Below are 20,085 nucleotides of genomic sequence, written 5' to 3' on the forward strand. Positions count from 1 at the left end.
TAATGACATCCCATACCGTAATCAAATCCACAAAGAGGCCACCCTGTCCCCATTCCATCATGTCACATGGAGTCTCTCTCTGTATGTGTGTGTGTAATGGCCCAAACTCCAAAATGATATCTGTATAGTACTCATCTGATTTGTTTTTTCTTTTCTTTTCATTTCATGTTCATCTTTTCTTTAACAATTTCTGTATAGTTACATGCATCTGCAAAATTCACCATCACCTTCCACTCCTTTGCAATTTGGATCTTTTCGTAAATAATTTATTCCTGAAAAATTCCTTACACAACTTGCATGCTGTGCATGTGATCATGTGTGTTGCTTTCTAACTGACAAGTGATGATCTCACCTCAATCCTTTTTCCCTGTAAGTGATAAGATTTTATTACCAAAATGAAACCAAGAAGCTTGTCATTTTCCGAGAATATCAATTAATTACTAATTTGATTCATGCATTATTTGTACATTATAGTCTGCTGAGGAAACCAATTTTGGATTCTCCTTGTATATCCTTCTCATCCAACGGCAAGCACAATACAAAGCCAGAGTAATGCACACTTTCCTATCCTCTTATACCTTACTCTCTCTTATATGCTACTAGTGGAACACAATAAAATACCTTCACAAGTCACTAGCGAATGCAGCATTCATATGCTGCAAACTAAAGTTCTCAGGCCAATGTGCTTCTTTTCCTTTTCCTCCTCCTCCTCCTCCTCCAAACCTTTACAAATAACTACTTAAATACACTTTCAAAATGCCAATAATTTTCTAATATGCAAGGTCCTGCTTGTGAATAGAAGATTACTTAACAGGAAGTAAGTCCACTTAACAACAACTTCTCTTACTCTTTTGGAGGGGTGTCTCTGGGTTCTCCACTTTTAGCTGTTATTTATTAATTAGTTCTTTAATATTTAGTTTAATATTCCACTTCTTAGAGATGATTAGTAAGTAGTCCATTTTTTACATATTGGATTCATGGTCATGGAGATAATGACAGCGGAGAATAACGACAATCACATTTTTACATTAGACTGGCCAAGCTCGAAATATGTTATACATTGAGTACTTCTCGAACAATGTTCACTTCCTTAGATTCATGTTGTTTTCTTCTCAACCCTTTTCTATTTTTTATTTTCTTCTATATAATTAGCTTGGATGGTTACTTTGACCATAGAATGAATGCTTAACAACTGTTCATTATTTTATTTTTTTTCTTTGATTGAATGTGGTAAGACAAGTGGCCAAAAGTTCTAACAAGAAAGAACAGTGCCTCTTAGTCTAGTTTCTTTCTCTTATGATCTAGGAAAAAGTATGCAATCAGCAAAAGTTTGGCAATAAAAGCATGGATAACATCACTGCTCTTTTCATAATTTTGCTGTTGTTTTCTACCATATCATAGAATCGTTGAACTTTTTAAAAGCAAACCAATCAGTTTCCATCTTTAGCATACTGCACACCGAAGCTTGCCTTCCACGGAGCAAAATATTACATTAAACCCAACCTGGTTTGGATTAGAACCTTGAATAACAACGTAATTCTTCAATGGACCATGAAGTAAAAAAAAATGATTGAGATTTGCATTATTTTCTGTATCAGTTACTAAAAGGAGCCTGGACATTATCTTATGAAGTGCTGTATGATTTTAACATCAGATAAAGAATTATCTGCTAAATCATACATTTCTCCAACATCTCAAAGAACTAGTATTTTCATCAAAATGCTTCTTGTATAATGGCTAATGCATGCAGTATTCAATAGTGTCGTAATCATGAAAACAGATTCATTTTTTTCTTACATAGCCACTACTTACTGTGCCAAGTTTACCTTTTCCATTACAGGAAAACAATGATCTACCACTGATTGGAATGGATTCCGGGTCTTATTCATCTGAGGTCTTGCACGTGAACGTGAGATATGGTACTGCAGCCAAGGATGACTTGCCGAGAAGCTCTTTCTCTAATTTATCTTTCAGTGTTGTCAATTGATAGTGCCATTATAGAGTGCTAATGTAATGTACTAGTCACTAGAGTAGACTATTGTGAAGTGTGGTAAAATCGGCAAGTCGTCTTTGGCTACATGTCTATCTCCTGTTCACATGTAAGATTCAGATGATAATAGCTTTGACAATGATGGAGGGAGCATGTGTGAATGTTCTATGCAAATCTTATTCTAAACGGTAAGTTATTATTCTATACAGCATTTAACGTGTTGTTGCAGGTAATTAATTGATAAAGGTGCATGGTTTCTCTGTTTCCATGAACAAGGATGAAATGTCAGTCAATGAGGTCCATGAGGGAACCTAGCTAGTACTACCAAGAGGAAACTAGTCCAAATTCCTAGACCCTACTTTAGTTTAGCCTTGATGTTTGCAAGTACTCTCTCAAAGTGATTCAATTGGCATAACAATGTCGCTCTTACTGCAAATCAAACAAATGCCCTGCAACTTCAAAACAAGACCCAGAATGAAAAATAATTCAAAATCTGACGATTTGTTTCCTTCTTTTTTTGTTTGGTATACCAACCCTAATTATTTTTTCAAGGTAAGTCTGTCCCTAGAGTAACTTCTCGCTCCTATCCAAAAATGTATTTGGTGAAAATCCATCTCTCCCCGCCTACTTAGTCTGTATTGTTAACTGAATTACACTCACCGAGTGATTTGTTTCCTTTTGATGTCCCTCTTAATTTGAGAACACGAGTATATGTAATTTGCAGATGTTGTCCCCAGACAAAGGTGATATCAGATAGTACCATTTCTTGAATAGTCATATGCTATAAGGTGACCTTTCTTATGTTTGGATATTATGCAATCAAAGATTTTTATCTTATCCCTATGGTAAATACTAACGGGAAATTGTGAATAAATTTGTATTAAAAGTACTAATCATTAGTTTCATATCCATTAAGAGCTATCAACTACTTTTTTTACTTGCCCTTTAATATGTGAAAATCTTACAATTTAGTTTGTTGAGAAATATGAAATTGTTTTATTTACTTATTGAATTAGGATCTAATATCAAATTAAATATTTTAAACAATAAGATAGGACTCAAATTTCTAAGAATGCAAGTGTATAGGACTGACTAATCACGGGTTTCTAATATGCAGTGCAAGATATTAAGCAAATTAAAGTACTGGGGCAGGTTGATTAATTGTTTAATAAAGATAATTCCATTTACTAGTATGTTACTTTGTAAACATACAATTAACCATTTAGAGCACTGTTTAAGGAAGGCAAGATTAAGCATGACTTGGGATATAGGTTGATTGTTTAATATAAAAATTCCATCCAATAGCATGTTACTATGTAAGCGTGGAATTAACCATTTAAGAGCTTTGTTTAATGAATGTGGGCTGTATTAGAGTTGGAAGAAAATATCATTCTTAATTTCTATTATGCAGTACTACAAGATTAAGAAAGTAGTTGGGCAAGTTGATCATTTAATATGATAATTCCATCCAAAAATAAGTTACTATGTACGCATGTAATTAATCGACCAATATTTAAGAGCATCGTTTGTACAACACATATCATTCTTAATTTCTAGTTCAAGACTAAATAGGTGTTGGGGCAAGTTGATATGTAGCTCCATCCAATAGCATGTTACTATGAAAGTATGTTGTCCCATTCATGTATAAACGTAATCCAATTAATTCTTTAAGGTAATGGATAGTACCTAATCGAGCAAGAGCACATCTAAATTATACATTACTAGAGCAGTACCCGTGCGATGCACGGAGGAAAAAGATCAAAAAATTTGTCGGCATCTGTCGTCGCTTAATTGCTAAAAGAAAGAATCGTGTTAATATTTTGTGCTATTTAGGGAGGTGAGAAAGCTATAGAATTTTGTAAGTATCTACCACAAACAAAACTCTGCAATTAAAAAACACCAATTATTAATAGGCTTAACAATTTACGATGCCGAAAGTTGTGGTATTATTAATAGGCTTAACAATCACCTATGCAAAAAGCAGTGATATATTAATATAGCTGTTTGACTTTCAATTTTAAATTTTTTCCCCCACCTATGAAGTTTAAATTTAAAATTTAGATTGTTTTTTATCAACTATAAATATATTTTTATAATTTCTAATACATTTTTTGTTTAATCTATAATTTTATATTAAATTCGAATTTATTATATATATCTTTTTCCCACGACAGAAATATTAAATGCTGAACTCTTTTCCCATCTATCAAGTTCAAAATTCAAATTGAAAAGTTTAAATTTTAAATAGTACATATTTTCTCACCCAATAGTAAGTATTATTAATAGACATAATAATTTTTCATATAAAAAGTAGTGAAAAATATCCATAAAAGGTTGTGTACTTTCTCCAAATAATAGCTTTTAGTTATTCATTCATGACATATTTTTTCCGTGTTAATTATACTCTTTCAATAAAAAATTGAAAGTTTAATTTCTTTCTCACATACTAAATTAAAAAATTTATTTTTATAGTGATTAAATTTTTATAATCTATTTTTTACAGAATGATAGAGGTCATTTTAATTTTATTTAAATTTAAAATTTAAATTCTTTTGTATTAATTATACATATTTATATGACTTTTTCTCTTTTAATTTATGATTTTTATACGTTTTTTAAAATTGGTTATACATGTATATTTAAAATGTTCATCTTAAATAATTTTTTTATTTTGCAATATTTTTTTAAATTTTTTGTTTTTTTATGCAGCATTGATAGGGCTAACAATTATCCATGCAAAAAATAGTGGAATATACAACAAAAGAAAAGTAAAGGTCTTTTTTACTCATAATATACAACAAAAGAAAAGTAGTGGGACATTAAGTGAGCTCTGTGCCACCAAAATTATTGTCCAAATGTCTTCCCACTAATACAAAGTTTAAAATTCAAAATTCAAAATTCAAATTCAAAATTTAAATTTAAATTTAAATGAAATTCGAAATTGAAAATAAATATTTCAAAAAACAATGAGTTATTATTAATTTGAAAATTCTAATGTAGAAAGCAGTGGGATATTAAATGAATTGTCTGCCACAAAAAATTGTTCACATAATTTTTTATTTTATTTATTTACAAATTTTGATTTTGTTTTATATTTATTTAATTTAAAATATTTGTGTTTTTTTACAAAATATTTTGGTTTTTTTAATGATTATTTTTTAACAAAATAGTTTGTTTTTTATGCAGCATTGATATGGTTAACAATTACCCATAAAGAAAGTAATGAGATAATAAATGCGTTGTCTGCCACCAATAATTCTCCAAATATTTTCCCACCACTACAAATTTTAAAATTCAAAATTCAAATTCAAATGAAATTCGAAATTTAAAATAAATAATTCAGAAAGCAATGAGTTATTATTAATATGAAAATTCCAATGTAGAAAGCAGTAAGATATTAAATGAGTTATTATTATTTATTTACAAATTTCGATTTCATTTTATATTTATTTAATTTAAAATATTTGCGTTTTTTTACAAAATATTTTGTTTTTTAAATGATTATTTTTTAACAAAATAGTTTTTTTATGGAGCATTGATATGGTTAACTATTACCGATATAGAAAGTAATGAGATAATAAATGAGTTGTCTGCCACCAATACTTGTCCAAATGTTTTCCCACCACTACAAAGTTTAAAATTCAAAATTCAAAATCAAATGAAATTCAAAATTTAAAACAAATATTTCAGAAAGCAATGATTTATTATTAATTTGAAAATTTCAATGTAGAAAGCAGTGGGATATTAAATTAGTTGTTTGCCACGAAAAATTGTTCACATAATTTTCTATTGTATTTATTTACAAATTTTGATTTTATTTTATATTTATTTATTTTAAATTATTTGCGTTTTATTACAAAACATTTTCGTTTTTCTAATAATTATTTTTTAACAAAATAAATTTTTTTATGCAGCATTGATATGGTTAACAATTATCCATGTTGAAAGTAATGAGATAATAAATGAGTTGTCTGCCACCAATAATTGTCCAAATATTTTTCCACCACTACAAAGTTTAAAATTCAAAATGAAAATTTAATTTAAACGAAATTCGAAATTTATAATAAATATTTCAGAAAGCAAGTTTTTATTATTAATTTGGAAATTTCAATCTAGAAAGGAGTGAGATATTAAATGAGTTGTGTGCCACGAAAAATTATTCACATAATTGTCCATTTTATTTATTTACAAATTTTTATTTTATTTTATATTTATTTAATTTAAAATATTTGCATTTTTTTACAAAATACTTTTGTTTTTTAATGATTACTTTTTAACAAAATAGTTTTTTTTTATGCAGCATTGATATGGTTAACAATTACCCATGTAGAAAGTAATTGGATCGGCTCTTTGGGCCGAGCCCAGTTTCTACCTCTAACTATCAGCATGCAGTAGATTTTTATATTTATCCACACAAAAATGTTCTTATAGTCACATTTATGTTTTTATATTTTATCTCAGAGATGGACTTTCGTTTATTACAATTAGATTTTAAAAATGATAATAAATAATTATTTTTTGCAAATATTTGTCTCGTTTGTATTTGAAATTTTACAAATTTGTATTTACAAAAATCAAAATCAGATTTAGGAATTTAATTATAAATGAAGAAGGAAGAAATTTTAATTTAATTATAAAAATATGTTGGTGGGCCGGCCCTCCGGGCCGAGACCAGTTTGCCACCTCTCACTATTAGTATGTAATAGATTTTTATATTTATCCACAAAAAAGACTCTTATAGTTGCGTCTATGTTTTTATATTTTATCTCAGAGATGAACTTTCATTTATTACAATTAGATTTACAAAATAATAATAAATAATTATTTTTTTGCAAGGAACACACATGAGGTAGAAGATTAAGCGTATGAATGGTTTGAAGTTTATAAGAAAATATCAAATGATGAGTTTTCTATTTGCAAGTAACATTATTAAAGAACCTTCCATCTTCTAATATAACAATTAAAAACCTTACAGTTTCAATGTAAAAATGACAGTGGGTCATTAATTGGACGGCTCCTACTAATTTCTTAATTTCAATTTTTAATTGAATTAAAAATTTATTATGTAATTTTTTTTAAAATTGACATGCAAGTGCGAACACACAGTGTGAAGACAAAGTCGAAACTACATGAGAGCTTGACATATCAGTTTTTTTTGTTCTCCTTTTAAGTATATAATAGATGGAAATTTAATACAGTTGTCTCATGCTAAAAGATGTTAAACCCTTTTTTCCATCTATATCAACTTCAAATTTTGAATTAAAAAAAAATAGGATATTAATACACTTGCTTGCCACTAATTAATGCTAAACTCTTCTCGCACTAACTATTTAGTTTAAATATTTTAAATTTTGAATTAAAATAAAATGTTTTTCATTCATCTGTGATTTTAAATTCTATATCTCGTATAAAAGCGTAATTAATGCTGAACTCTTTTCTTTCGGTCTTTTGGCTTTTCGATAAATATGAAAAAAAACATTAAATGATTTTTAAAATGAGGATTAACAATTTCAATGTAGAAAATAGTAGAAATTTAATACAGTTGTCTCCCACTAAAAGATGTTAAATTCTTTTCCCACCTATATCAACTTCAAATTTTAAATTGATAAAAGAAGTGGGATATTAATGCATATGTCAGCCACTAATTAATGCTTAACTATTTTCTCTGGGTCTTTTGATTTTTCGATAAATATGGAAAAAGCATTAAATATTTTTTAAAATGAGAGTTAACACTTCCCGTTTAGAAAATAGTAAAATTTTTCAAAATTTAAAAAAGAAGTGGGATACTAATGCACATGTGTGCCACTAATTAATGTTGAACTATTTTCTTTGGGTCTTTTTCTTTTTAGATAAATATGGTAAAAAAGTATTCAATATTTTTTAAAATGAGGGTTAACAATTCCTATGTAAAAAATAGTGAAAATTTAATATAGTTGTCTCCTACTAAAAGATGTTAAATTCTTTTTTCACCTATTTCAACTTCAAATTTCGAAATTTAAAAAAGAAGTGGGATTTATATCGAACATGATTATATCGAACATGATTATTTTGAAATTTAATACAGACTTTTGTTAAATTTTAACTCCGTTGATTATATCGAACATGAGAGGCATCAATTGTAGACATGACTGTTTTCTTTTTCAGCAAAACGAACCAAATGTTTTCTTTGCCTTCCGTCGATTGAACTTCATGTATAACTATTGGGTTTTTTTTTTATGAATTATTAATCATAACATGTATAAGAATTAACCCTATTTAATTCGTGTACATTTAAGTAAAATGCCTTGTACTCCTAATTTCTGGTGAATTCTCGTCTTGAATCCACTTAAAGTTTTTAATGAAAATTGAGATTAATTTATTATAATAATATATTATTATTTACACATAACTTGAAAGGAGTTATATTATTTGTATCGTTTCATCTAAACTCAAAAAATAAATAAAATGTGCTACATTTAAGATCTGATATAAGTATATTCGGGTTAATTATACATATGTTAGAATTCACAGTAAAATAATATACTTTATTCGGGTTAAATATACACATAACATGTTAGCTTAAATATACACATGTTCCAAATTTAATATGAATGGCCACCCTTATATGAAAATATTTTATTTTTTGCTTTGTAAAATAATATACTTTATTTGAAAGTATAGACAAAGTACAAAGTTAGACTACGCTTTCGAGGTAAGATATTTAAGCTCTAAGTACACTATTTCTTACAATGGTATAATACTATAATTATATTTTTATTAAATTTGCAACGCATGGCTCAATCAAAATTAAATGAAATTTGAAACTTATTAAATAGGAAACATTTTAGAGTGATTTCATTGTTATTATAGTTTTTCTTGAATGTAGCGAAATTAATAGACTCAATTTCAAAGGTAGAAAGTAGTGTAATTTTATATTTGTAATAAATGATGACCTATTTTTCCACACATCAAGTTCAAATTTCAAAATTCAAATATGAAAAGTGAAATATTTTGTAATGAATGCTTAAATATTTTCTCACTTATCAAATAAAAATTCAAATTTGCAACGTTTCTAAAAGTTGAAAAAATTAAAGTGGTCTATATATGAATGTGGATATTGGAGGAGAGAGCAACAAACAGACAGCAACTTGCCAAAGAATGATTTTTATTTAGTATAGATATAGAAGATATGTCATTTCATATTTTTTATTTAAATTTTGAATTTAAATTATTTTTAATCAACTATACATTATATATAATTTTAAATATTTTTTTGTTTAATCTATAATTCCTTTAGTTTGACTTTGTAATTAGCTAATTTGTTTTATGAGGCTTTTGACTTGAATTCTGGGTTTTGAGTCACCAGCCACTATTTATAAACAAAATAATTTTATTTTTTTACTAATTAAGCTCAATAGTGGGACATTAATAGGGTTAACAATTAATCATGCAATTATGTCTAGTGGTCGGTTTCAGTCAACGATACATAATGGCTAAGCAAAAATTATTCACATATTCAACCATTGCCATCGATGCATGCATTATAATAAACACAATTCCATAATTAGTACATTATTGGTAGGATAAATTAAAAAAAAACTTTGCCTTTCTAAATCAACAAACCACCTCATTAAAGGGCGCAGCTCTTTTTTTTCTTTTTTTGCCCCTTAATGTAACTATAATCGCACAAACTAATGATATAGACTATAGAGGCGTTATAATTCAAAGAAACTAATCAAAAATTGACGACATGCTCCCTTAGGAAAGAAGAATGTTTGAAGACTTGACATCTCTATGTATAACAGGCTTCAAAGCTTCCCTGTGTAGGTAATCAAGGGCTTCTGCGATCCCAACAGCTATATTAAATCTCATTTCCCATGTTAAGATAGATCCATCCTTGTTCTTTCCTACATTCATTTCAAAATTCATATTAGCATCATTTCCATCTTCCAGCAATTCAAACGATGGGTGAAAAGGGAAAGCAAAAAACCACTGAAACATTACCATGTAGATTTTCCTCTAAGTTGCATTTGGGGAAAAAAAGATCAGATTACTTACCACCGTAATAATAGGCAGTGGACGGGTAACCATTCGGAAGATAACACATGTTGGGATCAATGAAATCTTGTAACACTTGGGTTACAGACCGTTCATATGGAGGGATCTGGCCATTCAACTGAACCATATTGACAGGTAAAAAGATCTCATTTTATTCTCAGCTGCTAATATTATAATGTTTCAAATGCTACACTAACATCAAGAGGGATGAAGTTCAATCATGAATCACTGACAGACATAAAAACCAAAAAATTTACCTTCTTGGCAGGCTCGGGAATTTCCCAGGCCTTGGGCTGAGTATCTAATGATAATTTTTGTAGCAAATCGGTTGCTTTTGTGTAAACATGAAAGTGAAGGAAGACAAAACTCTGGCGTAATCAAAGTTTACAGCAAGTATAAAACCAATAACTCACAACTTACAAACACACAAGAAAAAGAAAAAAGAAATACCCCAATACCCAAAACATGAATCATCAAATTACAATATCATTTATTCCCGAAACAACATTGCTATAGAGAGCATTGAAGATGAGATCTATGTGCATCATTATCCGGTACCATAACTCGAAGATCTGGAGAGGAAGAATGGCGACGGGGAAAAGGACCAGAGGGAGAGGGAAGAGAGGGAGTTCAACGATGTCGTCGGACTTGGGGGTTCAACTCTCATGCAATATATCTTCTATTAGGGGTTCAACCCTACAAAAAAGATTCCATCAAAAATTTGTCATCAGTAACCACACACAAAGAATTTCACAAACCCTATTGAACTGATGCAACCAAGGAGAGCAAGAAAGCGTGAGAAGAAGAAACCTTGAAATGCTTGTGGAGACGCGAATGAGAAGCTTCGAGATCCTTGAGGATTTCAGAGTGAGAGCGATCGATCCGGCGCTTACGATTCCAAGATGTTGTTCGAAGCCCTATGATTGCAAGGTGGAGAAGAGCTGTTTGCCAGAGCGTTAGTTAGAACAATATTAGAAGACGAAGAAGATAAAAAGACAGAGAATGGAAAAAATATGTGCACGATTAGCACAGGAAAATATCCAGAAACATATTTTATTTATACACAAAATAATTTCGTAAATTAAACTTAATTTTGCGTATTAAAGATTTGAAAAAAAAATTATTGCAAAAAAACCTATCAGTTTCCACTAAGGCATAACTCTGAAAAACTTCTCAACTCCCAATAAGATTCAATAATTTAAAAAACTTTTCAGCTCCCAATGAGATTCAATAAATTGTTGCAGCTTCCAACTTTCGCAGCTTCCAATAAAGAGATAGTGGAAATCTAATTATGTGTGTCAAAAATTATTTTCTTAATCGGTTTTCAATTTATTTTTTTAAAATTATAAGCCTAAAAAACAATTTAAAAAGTTACTATAACAGGAAACATTTCAAATTCCTTTAAGTGTGAACACAAACCTCAGATTCAAGGAGAATGCGACACATCATCAAAGTTTCCAATAAACGGTTTTACTTTAGAATAATATAGATGTCTTCACACGGCCAGTTCATTTAATTATTTGAATGAGGTTGTTATTACTGGGTAGAAATTGAGCCATGTAGTTTTTTTTTTTTTTTTTTTTGTATACAGTAGTTTTTCTTTTATATAATAATAACCAATGTATTGGCTTCAGCTGAAAACTTCACTACCTAATTAATATCATCTGCATCTTTTTACAGCACCTTAATTATGAAATTCTTGACTGCTATCTGTTCATCTCAAAAAGATACATAAATAGGTTATTGGGTTATATTTATCTTATGTTGCATAAGATAAACAAGTTTTTTACACACACAAAGTGGAGGTGGATCCCACATTTATTTTTTTTCTCTCCTCTTACATATGGGTCCCACTTATAATTCTATTTCTATAACATGAGACAACTATTTTCCTACAACATTAACCCTAAGTTATTTATGTCATAAATAAATGCAAGCCAAATATTGTGGTATATATGATATTGCAAATACTACAAGAAAAATTATTTATCTTTTGTCACAAACGATCAAATTTCATTGTAAATAATTAGTAGGATGAAAGATTAGCGAGGATGTTAATTATTTATAACGAGTAGTTAGAAATAGGATTCAAAAATAGAAAGTATTAAATGAAAAAGTAATTTTTTTAAAAATTAATATATTAAATAGTGTACTTTTCATTAAATATGTTTTTAGTCCCCTTCTTTTTTTTTCTAAACAGGAATGGTATAAAGAAAAGGATGAAAAAATGTTGTGCAACCATCATTTTACAAGACCTATATATATAATGGAAATATAAGAATCATATTGTAGGATGAGAGATTTTATAATAACTATGAATGTTATTATAATTATGTATTTCTTGGAATACATAGTTATAACTTATAACACATTTGCCGAACAAATCTATGTAACAAGACATCCGCAACTCCTGTATATAAATAAAGCCTGTACTGAAACCACCAAAATTTTGCTTTCAATATTATATAGTTTCACAATTTCTTTGAAGATCTGATGAGTAACTTTGGAGATTTGTGATTATTCCTTAAGGCTAATAATATATTTCCTTGTCAACTATATGAAAAATTCATATGCTACTTATTAAGACCCCAACTCCAAGAATAACTTAAGAGATTTGGCTAGAGATATTCATATATGCCCCAATTCTTATTTGATTAATTTTATAAAACTATACCATTTTTTTAATACTTTATCTCAAAATAAATAACGTTTCAACCAAACTACTTAAAACATGTTAGTGCTTGGTATCTGGGGTTTGCATATTCTCACACTGCACATGTCACCAAACATTAACCAATCAAATGCCGTTGTTGTAGTCAAGGAATGCTTCTATTGGAGCAGGAACAGAGTCACTTTTAGTTTTAAATAAGCACATGGTTGAACAAGTAAGAGCAGGTGGAAGGTTTATATATAAGCAAAATCATTCCATGCCTATCACAAACTTGCATGTGGCATGCTTTAGAAAACAAAAACAAATTAAAGCCACTTTGTTATTGGCTAACCTAATTCAAATTGGCTTATTTCTCTCTCTTGGATTCTTATCGGAAAAACCTAGTATGACTTGCTTTTCTACAACTATATAACTGCATGTTTTAGATACCCATAATTAAGAAGAGCCATCTAAATATCCTAAATTAAACCTTAGAAGTCAGAGTGTGTGTGAGACAGAAAAATTTAAGTAGGAACAGAATGATGAAGGAAACTGTAGTTGAAGCGGTTAAAGTCTCCAAGGCTGCATCCCCAAGAAGAGTGATGACAAGAGGGTTGTCTATAATGGACTTTTTCTTGAGAATTATTGCAGCTATTGCAACACTAGGTAGCGCAGTTGCCATGGGAACAACTAATGAGAGCCTTCCATTTGCTACAGCGTTTGTAAAATTCAGTGCTGAATTTGATGATCTTCCTACATTTGCGTAAGTGCTCTTTACTTCTAAAATGTTTTTCGTGTGTATGTATAGGGATTTGATTTTCTCATGTTGCATGAGAATTGAATTCTCATGTTGACTCAACTAGTGGTGATCTCATACTTATTAAAAAAAGAAAAGAAAAGAAAAGAAAAATTTTACACGCAAATCAAAATATCACAATACGAGAATTGAATTATAATGCAACATGAGAAAATAGTTTTTTTATATAATATATAGGATTATATAATTTTTATGTTATAGGACGAAACAATAAGTGAGACGAGGAATGAGAAAAAAAAAACTTATGGATCCGACCTCTTCATTGTATCAACAGGAAAGTTACTCTTTCATCACGTAACATGATAGTTATATAATCCATATATATATATCACTAATTTGTATTTGGAAGGTTAAAATGCTCTCACATGACTTTATATCACGTGTGATAGGATCTATTTCCTTCTAAAACCACATGTTTGGCGTGAGAATTTTTTAGCAAAAGAGTGATTAATATATTGGATGTATGTGACCATGCAAATCCAGGTTTTTTGTGACGGCCAACTCTATTGTTTGTGGCTATCTAGTGCTTTCACTTGTCCTATCTTTCTTCCACATAGTCAGGAGCACTGCGGTAAAAAGTCGAATTCTACTGCTTATTCTTGACACGGTAAACATACATATTCTCCTTAGTCCTTATAACCAAGGCAAATCTTTCTCTATTGCTAGAAAAAAAAAAAAAAAAAAATCATAGAGGTTGTTTAGTTTGATTTCATGTTGTTATTTTGAATTGATATCTTTTCATTATAATTAAGAAATGCTTAGTTTATGTTTAACCAAACACACTCAACATTATCATTTTCCAATCCACAAGTAGTAATTTACTATATATATTGCTATAAACACAACAAGTAGGAATTGACCTCCAAGCACTTTTGCTTAATGGTTCTGTTAACTCCTTATTTTGATACGGCTTAAGCTTTTCTTATGAGGTTTGAGTTAATCTTGTGAAGGTAATGCTGGGTCTCCTCACAGCAGCAGCCTCTGCAGCAGCAGCCATTGTATACATAGCACACTATGGAAACTCCAATGCAAATTGGTTTCCTATCTGCCAACAATACAACAATTTCTGTGAACGTATTTCAGGTTCTCTGATTGGCTCTTTTGTTGCTGTTGTTCTGTTCATAATACTAATCCTCCTATCAGCAGTGGCAATCTCTCGAAACTGATGTATGCTCCAAGTGTTTATGCCAGTGGGTTTGAAAAGAAAAAAAAGATTATTCCCATGAAAAATTTCCTAGTGTGGATTTGGTATCAGTGTGTGTTTCTCTAGCTTGTTTATCTATTATAGGCTTGTGTTGGAGGCTTCGATATATACAATTTGAAATGTTAAACTTGTAGTTTCTGGGTGTAATCTATGTCTTATAGCAGCTTCGAACTTCTCATGATATTATGACAAGCATGATTCACATTGAAGTTTCTCATTCTAATACCTTAAGTGCTCGATCAATTTGAAATACTTAAAGTTTCACATTCTAATGACAAACATGTACAATAATATACTTTAAGTTTCACGTTCTGATAACTTCTATGTTCAATTTGATATTTGAAATTCAAAAAAAATATATAAAATGTCAAGACGTTTTATACAACAAAATTTAGAATTCCAAATACCATACCCTGCAGCTTCCCTTGAGCTATGCTAACATAGCCACAAGTTCATCTATTGATTTCAATGTCTTCTCGTAGTATAGGTACGATTCATATACCTTTGGAGACCGAACATACCGATCAAACTGAAATTAAAAACAAAGCAGACATCACTCTGTAATACACATAATTTATTCAGGGAAAAAGTTAACTAGTACTAATTACAGCCTAAGCCATCTTATTTATCTAATTGAAACATATATAAGGATATGCAACACACTAAGGTGGTGTTTGGTTGGGGGTATTCTTGAGGATGTCTATGCAAGTTAAAGTGGGAAAGCAAAACAACCATGTTTGGTTCACGATTTCCTTCAATTTCATCATCTAAGTGATTTGCATAGATTTCAGCATTTTGTGGTAGATAGCTAGGAAATTCTACTGTTAGGAAAGCCAATTTGTATGTGGTTTTTCAAAGATAGCTAGAAAAATGAAGCAAAACACTTAGGTAGTGTTTGGTTGAAAGTTTATTTTAGGATTGATGGGAAAGTGTAGGTGGATATTGGAAAATACCACGTTTGGTTCAGGTTTTTTCAAGAAATACCAGGCAAATAGGATAGATGGGAAAACGACTTTTGTGTTGATTTTTGGATGAAATTCACTGTTACAGAATACCACTTGAGATGTGGTATTTTGAGATGACTGGGGAAGTGAAAAAACAGGTGCAAAGTTTCTCCCGAACATAGATTTTGCATATTTAAATAAATTTTCCTGGTAATATTTGGGTCAACCAAACAACTTTTTTTACATTTTCCTATCAAACTCACTTTCCAACCATTTTCCTATCAATTACATTTTCCTAGTAAAAAAAAATTTCTCCCGAACCAAACACTACCTTAGTAAAGTTTTTCACCACCAAACAACTTTTTTTAACATTTTTCTATCTATCTCACTTTATCTAACTTTCTTATCTTTTCCCTATCAATTCTATTTCCCTAGTATTCAAAAAGTTTCTCCTCAACCAAACGCCCCCTAAGGTGGTGTTTGGTTGGGGGTATTCTTGAGGATGTCTATGCAAGTGAAAGTGGGAAAGCAAAACAACCATGTTTGGTTCACGGTTTCCTTCAATTTCCTCATCTAAGTGATTTGCATAGATTTCAGCATTTTGTGGTAGATAGCTAGGAAATTCTACTGTTAGGAAAGCCAATTTGTATGTGGTTTTTCAAAGATAGCTAGGAAAATGAAGCAAAACACTTAGGTAGTGTTTGGTTGAAAGTTTATTTTAGGATTGATGGGAAAGTGTAGGTGGATATTGGAAAATACCACGTTTGGTTCAGGTTTTTTCAAGAAATACCAGGCAAATAGGATAGATGGGAAAACGACTTTTGTGTTGATTTTTGGATGAAATTCACTGTTACAGAATACCACTTGAGATGTGGTATTTTGAGATGACTGGGGAAGTGAAAAAACAGGTGCAAAGTTTCTCCCGAACATAGATTTTGCATATTTAAATAAATTTTCCTGGTAATATTTGGGTCAACCAAACAACTTTTTTTACATTTTCCTATCAAACTCACTTTCCAACCATTTTCCTATCAATTACATTTTCCTAGTAAAAAAAAATTTCTCCCGAACCAAACACTACCTTAGTAAAGTTTTTCCCCACCAAACAACTTTTTTTAACATTTTTCTATCTATCTCACTTTATCTAACTTTCTTATCTTTTCCCTATCAATTCTATTTCCCTAGTATTCAAAAAGTTTCTCCTCAACCAAACGCCCCCTAAGTTCATATTAATTACAATAGGTAATCAGATAAATAAATAAACAATAATAATAATAATCAACCATGAAAATGTTAAAAACAAACAAGAAAAATGAAACAAGCACAATTAAGCATACCTCAGCCATGTTGTCAACCAACTCATTAGCAACTTTGACATACTCCTTGCGGCGATTTTCAGGCAAAGTAGAGAGAGCATTTTTCAAATCCTGGTCAAGATAGGCCTGTTTTAAGCGTATGTAAAACATGACATACCTCCAAGACATGGTTTCCAACATGTCCCTAATACTATGTAGTCCCTCAGCAGTTTGTTTTATCCTTGCCACTGCATCTTCAGGAGAAAGACCTGGCTCGAAGAAATGCTCCCAGAGGAAGGAACGTGTGCCCCAATTCTGGGCTAGTGCTAGTGGGGTGGTCATTGTGACATGCATTCCAAGCACTGAAGTGGTGGCAAGAAATGTTGAAATTAACTTCCTTCTGTTTGTCACATTTTGTTCACCAGAAAATGGTGCTTGGTTAAGGGGTAAAGGGTTGTTCGTGGAAGTGTTTCTATGCTTGGTTTTGATGTGAGCATGAAGCAATGTTGTGGCATGAGTGAAGCTTGACATGGTTCTAGATAATTGGTGTGTATGTAAAACTGTAGGTGGTGAGCGTTCAAGATAATTTGGATTTTGGACTCTGAATTTTCGGGCAGGTCCTGTTCTGCTGACCGTGTTGCCCGGTATATACATACTTGGACCTCAACATTTTGCCACGTGGAATCGTTATCTTCTTTGGGGAGGGGGAACCGGTTAGTCATTTGATCTGCATTACATTTTTGGTAAAGTTATAATTATTTACGTTGCGATTTTTTTCATTAGCCAAATTATAATGTAATAAAGTGAAGTATTGTTGTTTTATAATTTAGAAAATTTATGGGTAAAACGAGGGTCATGTTACTGGAAAACATAAACATTTCATGTTGACACAAAACAACCGATGGGTCCACATGTTTTTTTTCAAAAAAAATATGAAAAAGAAAGCATAAAGATCTATTTATCAACCGGACAAATTTGTGATTTTGCTGTAACAGGATCGTAGTTTAACTCAAAATTTATTTATAATTTTCTTAAGGGAAAAGTTCATAAACTTCAATGTGATTTATTTTTTTATCACTTAATCCTAGTATTTTTTTAATAATTATTTTCTATAATTTTATTTTATCCAAATCTACCTTTAACATTGTTAATAATTAAACTAACTTGCCCATTTACCCCTATTTTACTTGTAAATTAATTTGATATAAAAATTTTGACCACCAAGAGTAAATAAGCGAAATTAAGGTTCATGATAAAAACATGAAGAACAATTATCTGTCTTGTCCCTTTCAAAGGTTTCATAGAATGGACAGAACATCCTTAAAATAATTTCACAAACAAGGTTAACATTCAAAAATTTGAATATAATCACTTTTAAACAAATGGGTCTTTCTTTTATTATTCTTGAACCAATCCTCTATTGTTTGACAATAAATTGTTATTTTATCTTTTTAATGTTATCATAACGATATTATTTATGTATTATTTATATTATTTTCTTATAATTTTATATTAATTCTTTAATTAATAATATATATATATATATATATATATATATCAACATTTTTTTATTATTGAATATAAAAAGTATGATAAATCATATAAAAAATATGGTGTATAGGAATCCTTTCTCAAATATAATATTAATATTGAATTGTATAAATAAAAAGGAGAAAGATAAAAAGATAAGATACCTTAATTTGCATATTGATGTTGTGATTAATGTTCTCTGATTGCTTTTTCTTTTTGTAGTTAACGAGATTTCTTTTATTTTGTCATATCTAACTATAAATTATCTTCTGTGAAATTTTTTCAGTCCCTTCCAACAACTAGTGTTCTTCCAACGTGTTGGTTTTTTAGTAATAATCAAGTAGATTTTGCTATCATTTTTATTTTTAGGGTCAACTTTTATTTTTGATAAGCAAAACTCCAAACATAAAATAAGAGTAAAATAGATAAATTGGTTTAATTACTAAAGTATTAAAGGTGAGCTTGAATGAAAAAAATCACGGGGGCGTAATTGATAAAAAAAATAAAGATATAAACGATAAAAAAAGTAAATCACATGGAGTGTATGAATTTTTCCCTTTTCTTAATTGTTAATCACATTTTTTGTGTTGGATTTTTTTCCTTGTTTTTTGCAATTAAATATTTGATGTTCTTTATAAAAGTTTCTAATTTAAGATGTTATTTTTATAGCTTAACATTTTTTTATATTCAAAGTTAAGATTGTGCGTAAATATTTACTCTCAAACCCATATAAGAATATTTCTAAAAATATGAGGAAAAAAAAGCCACATTATGATTATATGATGAGGGAAAAATATGTGTCTTTTTAAAGGACACAAACTTATATCCTTTTAAAAGAGAGATAAACATAAAAGGATAAAATTCACACATTTAATTTTTTTATCTTTATTTTTTCAGTAGAACTCATACTTTTTTGTATTTATTTCTCTATTAAAAAAATATAAATTTATATTCCACATTTTTCCCATATAATAATAATAAAGGAAAACCACTTAGTAAAGTGTCACTTTTTAAAAGTCGTTGAATATCCTCCTCGAGAAGAGATGTTAACGATTTGTTAAGAATAAATATTATTTCTTGGTCCCTGACAAAAAATACGGTCCTCATTTTAGTTTCTTACAAAAATAAATTAGTGAGTTAGTCCCTAACAAATTTAAAGTGGATCCATTTAGTTGAAATCGTGGTCCTTCACAAATTCAAAAAAGACCCATATAAGTCTCTCAAAAGGACTAAAATGGATCCACTTTGAATTTGTTAGAGACTAAGTGAGTAATTTATTTTTGTAAGGGACTAAAGTGGGGACTGTGTTTTTTGTTAGGGACCCAAAAGGATATTTATTCATTTGTTAATTACTAATTTTATCATAAATATTTAATAATTCGTTAAATATGATTAACACGTAATGAATGCATGAACCTTCAATATCATTATTCTTGCAAAAAAAAAAATAGCGATATTCTTGAGTAATGACTTTTAAAATCATAGAGGCAAATTAAATTTTAATCATGAACTATAATTTATCCTGTATTTTTTGTATTATAAATTATATCTTACATTTTTATTTTATCTTTAATTACATGTGGATTAGATTTTCAACTAGCATTCGCGTAAAACTAAG

At 29.6% G+C, this 20,085-nt stretch overlaps 2 protein-coding genes across 2 annotated transcripts; one reads left to right on the top strand and one right to left on the bottom strand.

The window, feature by feature from the left end:
- The first annotated feature begins 13,219 nt into the window (after positions 1-13,219).
- On the top strand, positions 13,220-14,660 carry LOC133309582 (CASP-like protein 7). The gene is made up of 3 exons (XM_061510369.1): positions 13,220-13,440; positions 13,978-14,101; positions 14,445-14,660. Exons 1-3 carry the CDS (start codon positions 13,220-13,222, stop codon positions 14,658-14,660), a joined length of 561 nt encoding a protein of 186 aa, XP_061366353.1.
- A 282-nt stretch (positions 14,661-14,942) lies between these two features.
- On the bottom strand, positions 14,943-17,543 carry LOC133309567 (photosynthetic NDH subunit of lumenal location 2, chloroplastic). Its single transcript, XM_061510350.1, has 2 exons — positions 16,980-17,543; positions 14,943-15,227 (listed from the first exon to the last, which is right to left on the bottom strand). Exons 1-2 carry the CDS (start codon positions 17,466-17,468, stop codon positions 15,129-15,131), a joined length of 588 nt encoding a protein of 195 aa, XP_061366334.1. The 5' UTR covers positions 17,469-17,543; the 3' UTR covers positions 14,943-15,128.
- Positions 17,544-20,085: the final 2,542 nt, after the last annotated feature.

This window comes from Gastrolobium bilobum, unplaced genomic scaffold, assembly GCF_033153095.1.
Source record: "Gastrolobium bilobum isolate Gb01-03AN ecotype WA unplaced genomic scaffold, APGP_CSIRO_Gbil_v1 utg5190, whole genome shotgun sequence".
In the NCBI taxonomy this organism is placed as follows: Eukaryota; Viridiplantae; Streptophyta; class Magnoliopsida; order Fabales; family Fabaceae; genus Gastrolobium; species Gastrolobium bilobum.